General features: G+C 43.0%; 1 protein-coding gene across 1 annotated transcript in view; it reads left to right on the forward strand.

Annotated features, from left to right (window-relative positions):
• Positions 1-219: 219 nt before the first annotated feature.
• The window catches only part of PLPP3 (phospholipid phosphatase 3), a 90,729-nt gene continuing 77,728 nt past the window's right edge, over positions 220-13,220 (forward strand). Inside the window, exon 1 of the mRNA XM_043875616.1 lies at positions 220-960. Coding sequence (XP_043731551.1) covers positions 822-960 — 139 coding nt within the window. The 5' untranslated portion in view covers positions 220-821. The remainder of the gene's footprint in view (positions 961-13,220) is intronic.

Consider the following 13,220-nt stretch of genomic DNA (forward strand, 5'->3'; position numbering starts at 1 on the left):
AGAAGAAACGCTTTTGAGCTGTACAGTCTAAACTTTTGCCTGACCCAAGGCCGGCAAGAAAATGTTTCTTTTTATGCTTTTTTCCCCCTCTCCTTTTGTGACAGTTCAGTATTTCTGAACGCTAGGGGCTCCCGGATTCTCTGGTTTGAGAGTAACTTTTCCTTTTAGGATTTTTTTTTTTTTTTTGGAAGGGGGTGGGGGAAAATGTGGCCTTAATTATCCTACGTCTTAGGCTGCTTAAGGAAGGGGCTGTGCTTTCAGAATCCCTTCTGAGCCAAGTAAGGAGGTCCCTCTCTTTCCCTCTCTCTTTTTTAAAAGGACCTCGTGCAATAAAAGTGCTGAAAACAAACCCTGGTGATCACAGCGGCAGCCGCGGCGGCAGCAGCAGCAGCAGAAAGAGGAGGAGGAGGAGAAAAGTTGGAGTCGCGGCAGCGCTCCGGGGTGGCTGGGCTCCGCTCAGCTCCGCTCCGCGCAGCTCCCATTCATTAAGCAACCAGGCGCGGAGGAAGGTGGCCGAGCGCCCGGGCTGCCCACTCGCGGCTTTGCGCACAGACACGCCAGCTCTGCGCGTTGCAACCAGCGCAGAGCTGCAGAACTTTCCCCTCGAGAAGTTGGCTCTTTTCACCCTGGACTTTCGAACAATTCGGGGTTGAGACAGGAAAAGCAGAGGAGCCTCAGGGGGAGCAGAAAACACCACCGCCTGCCTTTGGAAGCGGGCAGCGGGACGGCACTCTCCCGCCGCGCCCCGAGCAGCCTCGGCCGGGAGGCGATCCGAGCGTCTGGGTGTGTGGTTGCTGTCGCCGGGCGTCTTGACCAGCGCCATGCAAAACTACAAGTACGACAAGGCGATCGTCGCGGAAAGCAAGAACGGCGGCAGCCCGGCGCTCAACAACAACCCGAGGAAGGGCGGCAGCAAGCGGGTGCTGCTCATCTGCCTGGACCTCTTCTGCCTCTTCATGGGTGAGCCCGGCCCCTCTGTCCCTCGGGCCCTCGGCGCCCGGCGTGCGTCCCAGCTCGACTCGGGCTGCGCGCGGGGCGGCGTCTCCCGGACGCGCCGCGCAGTCCGCCTCGGGGGCCCCTGCAGGCTTCTCGGGGAGCCTTCGTGCGGCTCTCGGCCCCGGGGTCCCCGCCCTCTCGGTTCCCGCCGCCTCCCCGGCCTGTGGAGGAGTGTCGGGAGCGCTGTAGGCTTTCGCGGGCCACTTGGACACAGAGCCCTAAAAGCCGAGCCGCAGTTGGAAGCCCGGGCAGAATCCCACGAAAAGAATAGGCTCGTCCCGTTAGGAAAGGGGAAGTCGATGGAACAGGGACCCGGAGCCGGCGTAGAGCTGGTTGGACATCCATCCAAGTAAGATGGATCTCCTGGAGCGCCGGGCTCCCGCCTGGAGAGCGCTGCCTTCTCCGGGCCGAATGTAAACATCCAGCCCTTCCGCTGAGACTGCCCTGGGCTTTTCACTTGCTGCTCTCCTGAACGCCCCCCAGGGGTTGGGAGGGTGCTCTCGAGGGGCTTGAAGCTTGGTGCCGACCCAACAGTCACTTTGAAAGCGTCTACTGTGTACCAGGTGATAGTTTTTACTGGCCCTCTCTGTGACTCGGTGCAGTACAAGCGAGGAGGTCCATTTCAGGGAGGAAACTGAGGCACTGGGAAAACTAGCCACCGTCCTGCATTGGGACCAGGATTAATTGTACTCCCGAAAAGTTGAGGCAGTAGCTTGCTTCTGTTTTCCAAACTATTTGGAAGTTACAGCTAGGAGTATAGGCAGTGGGGTGGGAGGGTCAGGAGGATTTATGAACTGCCCCCGGGGCGAGGGGTGGATATTGACAAGAATCTACAGGAGTTCCAAGGTTGAAGTCAGCTTAGTTTTTTTTTTTTTTTTTTTAAGCGAATCCTGGTGAAATGGAAAGCGTGCAGGACTTGTCATCAGAACAGGGCCTCTCTGCCACTTGCTGAGTGTGCCACCTAACTGCCTCTTTGGCCTCAGTTTCCTTATCAATTGAGTGAGTGGGTTGAACTAGTTGCTCTCTGAGGCCCCTTCCTGCATTAAGAACTCGGATTTGGTCCAGGGGCTGTTCTGCCAACTCTGCTAACTGAAGAAACATCTGTGTTCCCAATTTCGTTCCCTTAAAATAGAACTCCTGCACAGGAGGTTCAAGTCCCCTTTGAATTGGATTTGTGCACGCAGAGTGTGCAAACCAGAGACTTCTTGGGCTGGAGTCCCAGGTCCCTGTGTTCATGACTCTGTAGCAGGGTCCTTAGTGAGGTCCATCTGTCTTGAGGTCGATTTGGCTTGACTGTCCATAGTGAATTTTCAGAGTCAAAGAAAGAAGAGACTCTTGGAGTTTAAATACAAGAATGGCCTTTAGATACCGGAGACAGCTGAAGGTCAGTTGTGCTCTGTGGAAGAGAAGAAAGGTGCCTGTGGTTCAGGTGGCAAATCCCATTCTCACCTCTTCATGTAAATTCAACATTAAGATGTTATGTAAAGGAGTTGTCACTGGGGGGCCCACCTTCCTGAAGGCAACTGACTTATGCACAGTGGGGAGATTAGCGCTTAAAGTCTCCTTGCCAAGCTATTGAATTTTTAAGAGATCCTCCCTGGTCCTGGGAGAGTACCTGGAACCCAGAAGCACACTGAAGCTGTTTGCTGTAAGCTTATCTGGGGGCTTCCAGTCTTCACTGGTGCGTTTTGTTGGTGGAAGGGTGAACTCTTTCTAGACTGTCTGTTGCCATGTACCCTCCTATCTCCTACTTGGTGGTTAGGGAAGCAGAGCTCAGGCAGTTTTGTTACTCTTCCCTCCGCTTTCCACTGATTTCAGAAGGCAATCCCAAGAGATGGTGTGTCTTATCAAAGGAAAAAGTGTGAAGGAATTTGCAGAAAGACACACCTATCAGCTATAGGTTAGCCAGGGACACACAAATCCCAAGATACTGATATGCATCGAAGGTATGAGTAAGGTGTACATTTGTGCATTTCAGCTATTCATCTGCCCCAACTCTCCCTGTGTCCCTTCCAAAGCTAATATTCTATACCTAGCTGTTTGTTAAGTTTATTCACTCTTGGCCTGTTCCAGCAAATGGTTTTGTTTACTGTCAAAAATGTTTATAAGATAATAGGATCTTTTATTTTACCATAAGAATCATACAGCTATCCATTTTAAGGGTACATGCCTTGCCATTAACATCATGTCAACCAAGTCATTTAAAAAGTGTCTCCCCTGTGCATAGACCAAATGACAATATCACTAATTTGATGCCTCTTGGCCTTCTTTAATAGGAAACACTGCAAGTTAAACATTTACTTGAGAAATTTATACAGGAGAACTCCCTTTGACATCCAAAAGAAAATTATTAACACAACATGTGATTTTAATATTCCACACATCACAGTCCTAAAAAATTGTTTATACTTGGTTCACTTTTTGCCTGGGACTGTCAGTCATGATTTAATTTTTATATAGTCTATTGATCATGTGGTCCGGATTACAAAGCCCTAATATGTGAAAAAGGGAGACACAGTTTTCTGTTTATTCTCTCACAGGAATATACACTAAGATTCCCCTCCTTGTGTCTGGAAAAAAATAAGAGGCAACGTGCAACATATGTGTTGTTACCTTTTTGGAATGTAAAATTCTTGGTGAAACAATAGATGTCCACTCGCCTTTTGAGGGCGAAAGGAATCTGGTGTCAGAGAATCACCTCTGGGAGTTTATATCTCAGAAAATAGCTATCTTTGTCAATTATTGCTTATAAATATGGTTATGAATCTTTGCATAGTAGTTTTTCTGAAATCGATTTTGTTTTCCTTTTGGTTGCATAATATGGATGGCCTTCTGTGTTTTTAATGCAATGCTTTTGCTGTACCAGATTACAAGAGAGCAGCAGAGACCATTCCTATGCAAGGAGGAAGGAGCATCTTTTCTTTCTAAGCTCTATTAGACTCTTTGTCAAGTAAATTAGTTACGTACTTTTCACTGCAACTGATGAAGAGACTATCTCCATCTTATAAATGAGAAAACTGAGATTCACAGAAATCAATTTGAGTTGATCCCTAATCTTCAGCGGGCATGACTGGAGTTCATCCCCCTTCCCTCATCAGAAGAATCCTAAAACTCAGATTATTAGAAAATTTTTAAAGCTCTTTTGGCAGAAAGCCAGGATTTCTCTGGTGGTTCAGTTAATAAAGAATCTGCCTGCAATGCAGGAGACCAGGGTTTGATCCCTGGGCTGGGAAAATCCCCTGGAGAAGAAAATGTCAACCCACTCGAGTATTCTTGAGTGGGAAATCTCATGGACAGAAGGAGCCTGGTGAGCTACAGTCTATGGGGTTGCAAAAAGTTGGACACAGTGAGCAACTAACACACACACACACTGCCCGTCCACATTTTCCAGCTAATTATTAGCAATGAAGCAGGTGGATAAAGGTGGTTCAGCTCTTCTGGTCAATGATATGGTCTCATTGCCCTAAGGCATTGCTTTGATTTGGGGCTGTTCTAACACTGAGTAATTCCCAAATTTTGAGGGTGCTTTTTTACCCCATGAGACAGTGGTTCCAAAGAAAGCACAAACAGCAGTGCATAACTGTAGTGCAAATGTGCGAATCTGGTAAATCTATGTGGAGCTTCTCTGCTTCATCTCATCTCTTCCATGTCTCTCTCCCCAGGTATTTACTGACTGCCTCCTCCCAGTCCGTGCATTTTGATAGGTGGGCAGAATCAGGTCTAGCTTTTTGTCACGGAGAAGGCAATGGCACCCCACTCCAGTACTCTTGCCTGGTAAATCCCATGGACGGAGGAGCCTGGTAGGCTGCAGTCCACGGGGTCGCTAAGAGTCGGACACAACTGAACGACTTCACTTTCATTTTTCACTTTCATGCATTGGAGAAGGAAATGGCAACCTACTCCAGTATTCTTGCCTGGAGAATCCCAGGGATGGGGTCGCACAGAGTCGGACACGACTGAAGTGACTTAGCAGTAGCAGTAGCAATAGCTTTTTGTCAAGGGCTCTGTTCAAGGTCCTTCATCTTCTGAGGTCAGTGAGCCCATCTGTGAGATGATGATCAGAGTAGCCACTCCATTACGTTACCATGAGCATCAGAGGAAATATTGGATGTGAAAATTATTTGTCATCTCTCAATACTTGGGCAAATGCAAAGGATTTATAACCCAGACCCCTAGATGAAACTTTCGTGGCTATGTTTATATGCTGTGTTTGAGGATCATAGGTAGATGAGACCATGAAACAAAAACTCAATAACAATATTATAGCAAAGACCACAAAGCATCCATGTCCAAAAGGAGAAGTTCACACTGGCCTAGTAGGTTGAAGACAGATGATTTTCATTCGTTGTTGATCTAAACTTTAGCTGAGAACGCGACCCCTAAAATTTAGCAGTATTTTGAGCCATCACATGTTCATAGTATATTCTGATCATGCTTTAGAGAAGGTTCTTGGTTCATAATTTTGAGCATTACTTTGCTAGCAGGTGAAATGAGTGCAGTTATGTGGTAGTTTGAAGACTGTTCCTCCTTGGACTTTTGATACTAGAAGGTGGGGTAACTGAGTTTGTGGTGGGGGTGGGAGATCTTTGAAGGAGCAGGTGTGAAGACTGTGCCTCCTTTGATTTTTGATACTAGAAGGTGGGGTAACTGAGTTTATGGTGGGGGTGGGAGATCTTTGAAGGAGCAGGTGTGAAGACTGTTCCTCCTTTGACTTTTGATACTAGAAGGTGGGGTAACTGAGTTTATGGTGGGAGTGGGAGATCTTTGAAGGAGCAGGTGCTCAGGCAGGTTTGGTTTGAAAGGCTTGGCTCCTCTGCCATTCCTCACCAGGAAACATGGTTAGTGAGGCAAAGAGAAAGAAACTCAAATGGGTAAAAATAGAGAATTTGGATAGTCAGCAACTATGCTCTTAACTTAGTGGTTCTAGAATGTTTTTGGACATTTCTTGATTTGCAGTTAAATGGCTGAAATAAAATTCTAGAACTGGCTCAGTCTATGGGATAAATAAAATTATCATGTATTATTAAACTCTTCACTTTTAATAGTGAAAGGGAGGCAATGTGATGTAGTGAAGAGGATGGGAGACTTGGAGCCAGAAGTTCAGGTTCCAGGGTGGCCAGTGCCAGCAGCTAGTTGTGTGGTTGTGGCAAGTTACTTTTTAATGGGTCTCAGTTTTTTCCGACAGTGAAATGACAGGTTGGGCGGGATGATGTCTAATGTCAAAAGCTGTCTTGTGACATTCCAGGACCGATTTCTAGTAGAGAAGAATGACACTTGGGTTTATTGAATGTCTACCTGGTACCTGATACTTGTGCTCTGCTTAGCTCTTGGTTGTATATTAGCTCAAGAAGTCACAAGAATAAGGGTCTAGGAATAGGAGCTCTGGTCTTTTACGGCCGTGTTGCTGTGTGACTTTGATAACCTTCCCTTGACTTTTGTGGGCCTGATTTCTTGATTATGATCACAAAAGAAAGGGATTAGACCCCTACTAGCACTAACGATTTTATGATTCTGTGCTGATAGATAACTGGTGTAGAAACCCAGAAACTGCTTCTCATAGATTATTTATCAACAGTTGAATTTTTATGTTTTTGTATCAAAGTATTGCTGACAATTAGCTTGAACTGGGGTTCATTCTGAGGGATAAAGAGCATTATCTTTTCTTAGAGTTCATCCAATATGCTGAGAAACTGGCTAGTTTTTTTCCTGACCAGATGCGTCCTTTCACCTGCTTCCTAAAATTTATAGGAATTACAAGCAAACAAGGAAGCAAGCCCAACAGGTTTTTCCTTCTACTTTTTTTTTTTAACTCTGCTGTTTTAGTCACTAAGTGTGTGCTTTTAATAATGCAGCAGATTTTGATAACTTAATCTACCACATGAACCAAAGAATTTAGAAATAGATTTTCACTTAATAACTAGTGAACCTTCTAGCCAAGAAGCATCCTGCACTGATTGGAATGAGAAGGGAGCCTCCATTTCGCAGGTAAGCCCTGCTGACTCTTCCAGGACAGTTGAAAACCTCTATTTCTTCATTGTCTGGATTGGCTAGTTTTTTTTTTTTTTTTTCTCTTAGCTCTTTCATCCCTTTTTCTTGTACTTGATATATACTATAGGGGTATAGCTGTCTTTGTAGGAGACTGTTAAATTTAGAATTGGTGGCCTCTTCCACTTTTGATTTCCTGTCAACTTGAGATTCTTTCTTTTCCACTTCCCGTGCAGTTGTTTGGGCTGGCAAGCCCTGTTGTGCATCTCATGATGCTAATGGTGCCAAACCCCTGGGGCTGCTTCCCTGTTTAAAAAGTTTTATTAATGGAGACTCACTACCCTGGGTGTCAGTTCAACATGGTACAGATTATTTGGGGAGGGATAACTGTCAAGATTCCTGATATATCAGTACTTCATAGCCTCAGCTAATAAGGACACCTGTCTGGTGTGAAATATAGATTCTCAGGCTTCTTTCCAGAAGATTCAAATTCAGTATGCTCTGGACCACAGCCTAGGATTCTGTGTTTCATAAAAGCTTCTAGTGATTCTTATCAGGCTAGATTTGAGAATCACTATTGTTTAATAGCTAGTGTCTTAATGGTGATTGAGAAAAAGCTATTGGTTCATAGAGAAGGATTAAATGTTCTGGCACTTTTTAAATTGTTAGGTTGTTTTTTTTTTTCTTTGTGGCCAGTACACCTGTCTTTTCCAATAAAAATGTTTAGGACGCCTAGAGATGATCATACTAAGTGAAGTGAGTCACTAAATAACATATGATAGTTCTCATATGTGGAATCTAATTTTAAAAAATGATACAAATGAACTTCTTGACAAAACAGAGACAAACTTGCAGATGTTGAAAACAAACTTACCAAAGGGGAACTGTCTGGGCAGCAGAAGGCGGGACAAATCAGGAGCTTGGGATGAACCTATACACACACTATAATATATGAGATAGATAACCAACAAGGACCAACTATATAGCACAGGAAACTCTACTCAATATTCTGTGATAACCTACATAAGAAAAGAGTCTAAAAAATGAATATGTATATATGTATAACTGAATCACTTTGCTGTACATCTGAAACTAGGACAATATTGTAAATCAACTATACTCCAATAAAATTAAGAAAAAGATATTCAAGATTTTTAGAATTCTTTCAAAAGGAAAAATTACCACTGGGTGCTTGCCTGAAAGTCTCCTGTGATTTTTAGTGCAAGGACTTGGTGAATGTGAAAGTGTCCAAGTCTATGCAACCCTATGGACTGTAGCCCACCAGGCTCCTCTGTCCATGGGCTTCTCCAGCAAGAATACTGGAGTGGGTTGTCATTTCCTAATCTGGGGAATCTTCCCCATCCAGGGCTTGGTGGTGTCTCCTAATTGCTGAGAATCTTGGATTTTTACTTATTTTTAAACTGAGTTCTCTGTAGTGTACTTATTGAAGGCCAAGTAACCACTTTGGATAAATGAAGTGTAAACTCTATAAATATTTTCTTTTGAGATATTTAAGTTCGTTGTGTGTGAGTAAAAAGTAAAATGAATGAATTAGATTTCTAAAGAGAGCCTTTAAAAAATCAAAGTTAGCTTGGCAGAGTACTGGAGAAACAGTGCAAGCTTTGGATTCACCCAGAGCTGGGTGACAGAATCCTGACAGAATGTCATCTGCACATGTGACTTGGACAAAAACTGTTTAATCTTTCAGGCCTTAGTTTCCTCATCTGTAAAATACAAAAGCAAACCTCATGACACTCGTGTATGGTGCAGCTTAGATGATATCATAAATCTGAAACTACTTGGAAAAGTTTAAAAGCACTAAATCATTATTGGGTAGTATGTGGCTATTATTATTCATAGTAATAGAATTTTCCTTTTCTTCCCACTGTTCTTACTCCTCAATAGTTCTATGAAATCTTCTTTAATGTTTTGGTTGCAAAGTTGCCTGAAATATATTAGCGGAAACAATTGTGAAGAGAATCTAAGAAAAAGCCAGACAGGGAATACAAGTGTTTTCTATTAGCCAGAGGAGAGCAGTGGCAGGTTTGGGGAAAGTCAATGTGTGGGAACCTCAAGAGCCTTTGGTGGTTACTTTCTTCTCCTCTGGAAGTGACATGGCCATATCACTTTAAGGGAAAGACAGATACACCTTAGGAAGGCTGGGACGAAGTTTGGACAAAGGGTCTGTCTTAGGGTTAACTCTTATATGTGTCTTTTGAAAGCCCGGGGGGCGGGGGGAAATCTAACTAAAAAGAGCAGCCGTGTTTGAAAATAATAGAAATGCTTGACGTCCAGGGCACTCTCCATGTCTCTTGAGGAAGGGAATAACTGTGATAATGATTATATTTATTGTTCATGCCAACCATGTGCTATAGATATTAGATACTTTTAGAAAGGAGGAAACTGCAGTTCAGAGAAGTTAAGTAACTTGAACAAGAGCACCCAGCTAATAAGGAGTCACTAAATTTTCCAGAACTCTTGTCAGCTTACCTTGCTGCCCACTTTCCAATGCAGTTTATGCAATGAAGGCTCCCTCTTTCTATTCCATTCCATTTCATTTATGTCCATTTTATTGGGTCCACATATGTGCAAATGTGTTCTGCAGGCCCAATATTGCTTCTGTTTTATGTCTTAGTTCTTCAACCAGAAGGCATGTGGGATCTTATCTCCCCAACCAAGGACTGAACCCGTACCCTCTGCATTGGGAGGCAAAGCCTTAACCACTGGACCACCAGGGAAGTCCCAATATAGGACACAAATATGGGTCTTAATGCAAGGATCATATTGGACAGCAAAGGGGACAGAGTTATATAGAGATAGCTGCTGAACAGCTTGGCGTATGCTGACAAGCCTGTCTGTGGACAATAAAGAAAATTCCATCAGAGCAATTTTTCAGTGCCTAGATTTGTGGACACTTTAGAATTTGAAAGTACCTTGAGGATTTCATTATCAACAATACTGAGATCATTTTTCTGTCTCAGTCAGAAAAATAGGCCTCTTTGAACAGGGGACAGGTAGGAGATCTGAGGAGGAAGCACAGGCTCTGGAGACAGACAGGTGGGAGTTTGCTCATGGTTATAAGCTGTACACCCTTGGGCAAGTTGTGACTGTCTCTGAGGTCTCTGCTTTCTCACCTATGAATGGGATAGTATGCACTGGGGACCTGCGAGGGGATGCCTGGTATAGTGCATGGCGCTGGGCACTCACAGCTGCGGTTGTCATTGTCACCACGTCCTAGTCAATGCTCTTCACATAGGAAGACTTGGAGGCTTGGACTGGTTAGTAGTTGTGCAGTGAAGGAGCAGGGCCTGGAACCAGTGCCTCTTTACCATTTTGTTTTTCTGGTGTGTCCTTGTCAGTTTGAAACTTGATATCATCTATGAGGTAGTTCTCCAGAGAGCTCTATTCTCATTTTTCTCTTCCCTGGGTCAATTAAAAGCGGAACAAGACAAACAGGTTTAACTTTTTAATCCAAATCAGAGGATGATAGTTGAGTGAGGCTAGAGACACGTGGTGCAGATTTGAAGGACTAGGCAATTTTTTTTTTCATATATCACTTTTCTTCAAACTGGCCCTTGTTCTAGAAAGTGCTTATTACCAAAGATCACTGCTGACTGATTTGGGCTTGAACAGGCACCGTCTTTTTCAAATGATGTGTCTCAGGAAAGGAGAAAGAGAAGCCAATGTTTTCAAAGTGTTTGCTTTTGACTGAGGAGGAAACTGAGTCTCGGATGAAATAATTTCCTCAAGGTCATGCATGAGTTGATGGTCCCCACATTCAAAAGAAGGCTAGGTCCGTTTCTCTGACATCCTTGTAAAACTATTCTTCCCTGAAGTCCAAGTTAAATTATAAATGATCTGCATTAAAATTCCCAAATTTAAAACAAACTGAACCAAGCAACACACATAAGATCCAACTGGCAACTTATGAAAGGAACTTGATGATTTCTGTGTGCTTTTAAACTATACATTGCAATCAGAGTATTGGTGGGAAGTGTGTTTTTGAGGTTTGTCACAAATTAACAAAATTATATGCCTAGAGAGTTTTGCAGAGAAATGCAAATCAGTGTAAGCGCCTTGTCATAATAAGCAGTATGCTTTGGTTCCTGTTTATGTGTCCTTAAAGCATATAATACACATGATTATTGACATGAAGGAAGCTGTTCTCATTGACAGTTTCTTTATATCTGGCCCCTGAATTAGTTTGTGGCATCAATCTGTATAATTACTAGAGAACCTATTTAATTTTTATGTTTATACTTGTCTTTCAAGTTTGTCTTATCTTCTGCAGTTGTTTCCTGAGCATCCACTATGTGCAACCCCCCTCAGTCCCTTCTTCCTCTAGGTTTGGGTCAGGTGGTAGGGTTCCTTGCACTTCAAAAACTCCCAGATTGGGAATGAGTACAGACTTTTTCATAATTTCACACATTTAGTGCCACTGGCTTGGGAGTAAGTGTGGGGCTATAGCTGCACAAGGAAAAGCAATGAATTTGCCTGAGGGCATGGAGCTGGGTGTTGCTAGAGAAATAATAGCCCACATTATACAGAGTAGAGAAGGAAATGGCAAAACCCACTCCAGTATTCTTGCCTGGAAAATCCCATGGACTGAGGAGCCTGGTGGGCTACAGTCCATGGGGTTGCAGAATTGGACACAACTCAGTGACTGAGCACACATAGAGTGGGAGAGAGTAGCAGGGGAAGCAACGGATGCTGAGACTTGGAAACAGGAACATGTTTGGGAAGGGTGAGTGGTTGCAGGACGGAATGTAAGTGGTGCGTACTTGCATTGAGTTGGGGGAATAGAGGATGTTGGGAATGAGGCTGGAGAGATGGTTAGGAGCCAGGTTAAAAAGGAGAGTTATAAATGGCAGGCTGCTAAAGGACTTGAACTTTATTTTGGAGGACCAGCAAATGAAGTCATATTTTTGTTTTCATTTTCTTTTTATTGTGGAAAATTTCATATAGAAACCAAATTCAGTATATACCTAGGATCTGGGTCATAGGGCAACTCCATGTTTAACTTTTTAAGGACCTGCCAAACTGCTTTTCCATAGTAGCTGCATCAATTTAGAAGTATTGTAAGGTTAGTTAAAATGTGTAAGGAAAAAAAATTGCAAAAGTTTTACAGGCAACCTTTGGAATTAACATATTCCTGAATAGTTTTTAAGAGGGGGTGAATTTACTCTGATTTGTGTTTGAGATCTTTGGATTTGAGGAGAGGGAAACTGGAGGCCAAGGAGGGAGATCAGTTGAGAGACAGATGAATCTGAGTTACTGGGGACAGAGAGGAGAAGGATGGGTGAAGAAGGAGATTAAAGGAAATTGGGGAGGGGTAAGGTGGAGGGGGTGGGAGGATGGTGGTGGGGTTCCTGATCTCCTGGTTGGGAGCCTCTGAACCATGGTAATGCCCCTCCCTCCACAAACACTTTAAATGCAGTGGTTGTAGAAGACTTATGAAACCCATATTATAATAGGATTAGTAAATGCTTCTTTATATTCATAGCCTTATTAAAAGATGAGGCTATAAAATATATATATATATATATAATTTTATTTATCTATTTGCTCTGGAATTTTTAAATTTCTCAAATGCCCCTTAAAATAAGTAGATCGTTAGAAATCCTCTTGGTTTAGGGAAACAGTTTTCCATGGGTTATATGGTATTTTTAAAAGTTTTACTGAGACCCAATTTACATACCATAACATTAATTCATTTAAAGTGTTCAATTCACTGGCTTTTAGTGTATATTCACAGAGTTAAGCAACCATCACCACAATAAATTTTAGAAATTTTTTTAAATCACTGCAACAAGAAACAAAAACTGTACCTGTTAGCTGTCACTCCACATTTACCCTCCTCCTTCCTCATCCCGTAGCAACTGCTTATCAACTTTCTATTTCTTTGCCTTTCACTCAGCATAATATTTTCAAGGTTCATCCATATAGTGGCATGTATGTTCAGCTTGAATCAGTACTTCATCTACTTTTATTGCCAAGTAACATTCCATTATATGGACATACCACATTTGGTTTATACATCTGTTGGTTGCTGGAGCATTGGGTTATTTACCCTTTTTGGCTATTATGAATAGAGCTGTTATAAACATTCATATACAGATTTTTGTATAGACACAGAATTTCAATACTCATGGGTAAATGTACCTGGGAATAGATATGCAGGATGATATGGTAACTCTGTGTCTAACTTTTTGAGGAGCTGCCAAACTATTTTCCATAGT

Source organism: Cervus elaphus, chromosome 20 (genome assembly GCF_910594005.1).
Source record: "Cervus elaphus chromosome 20, mCerEla1.1, whole genome shotgun sequence".
NCBI classification, from domain to species: Eukaryota; Metazoa; Chordata; class Mammalia; order Artiodactyla; family Cervidae; genus Cervus; species Cervus elaphus.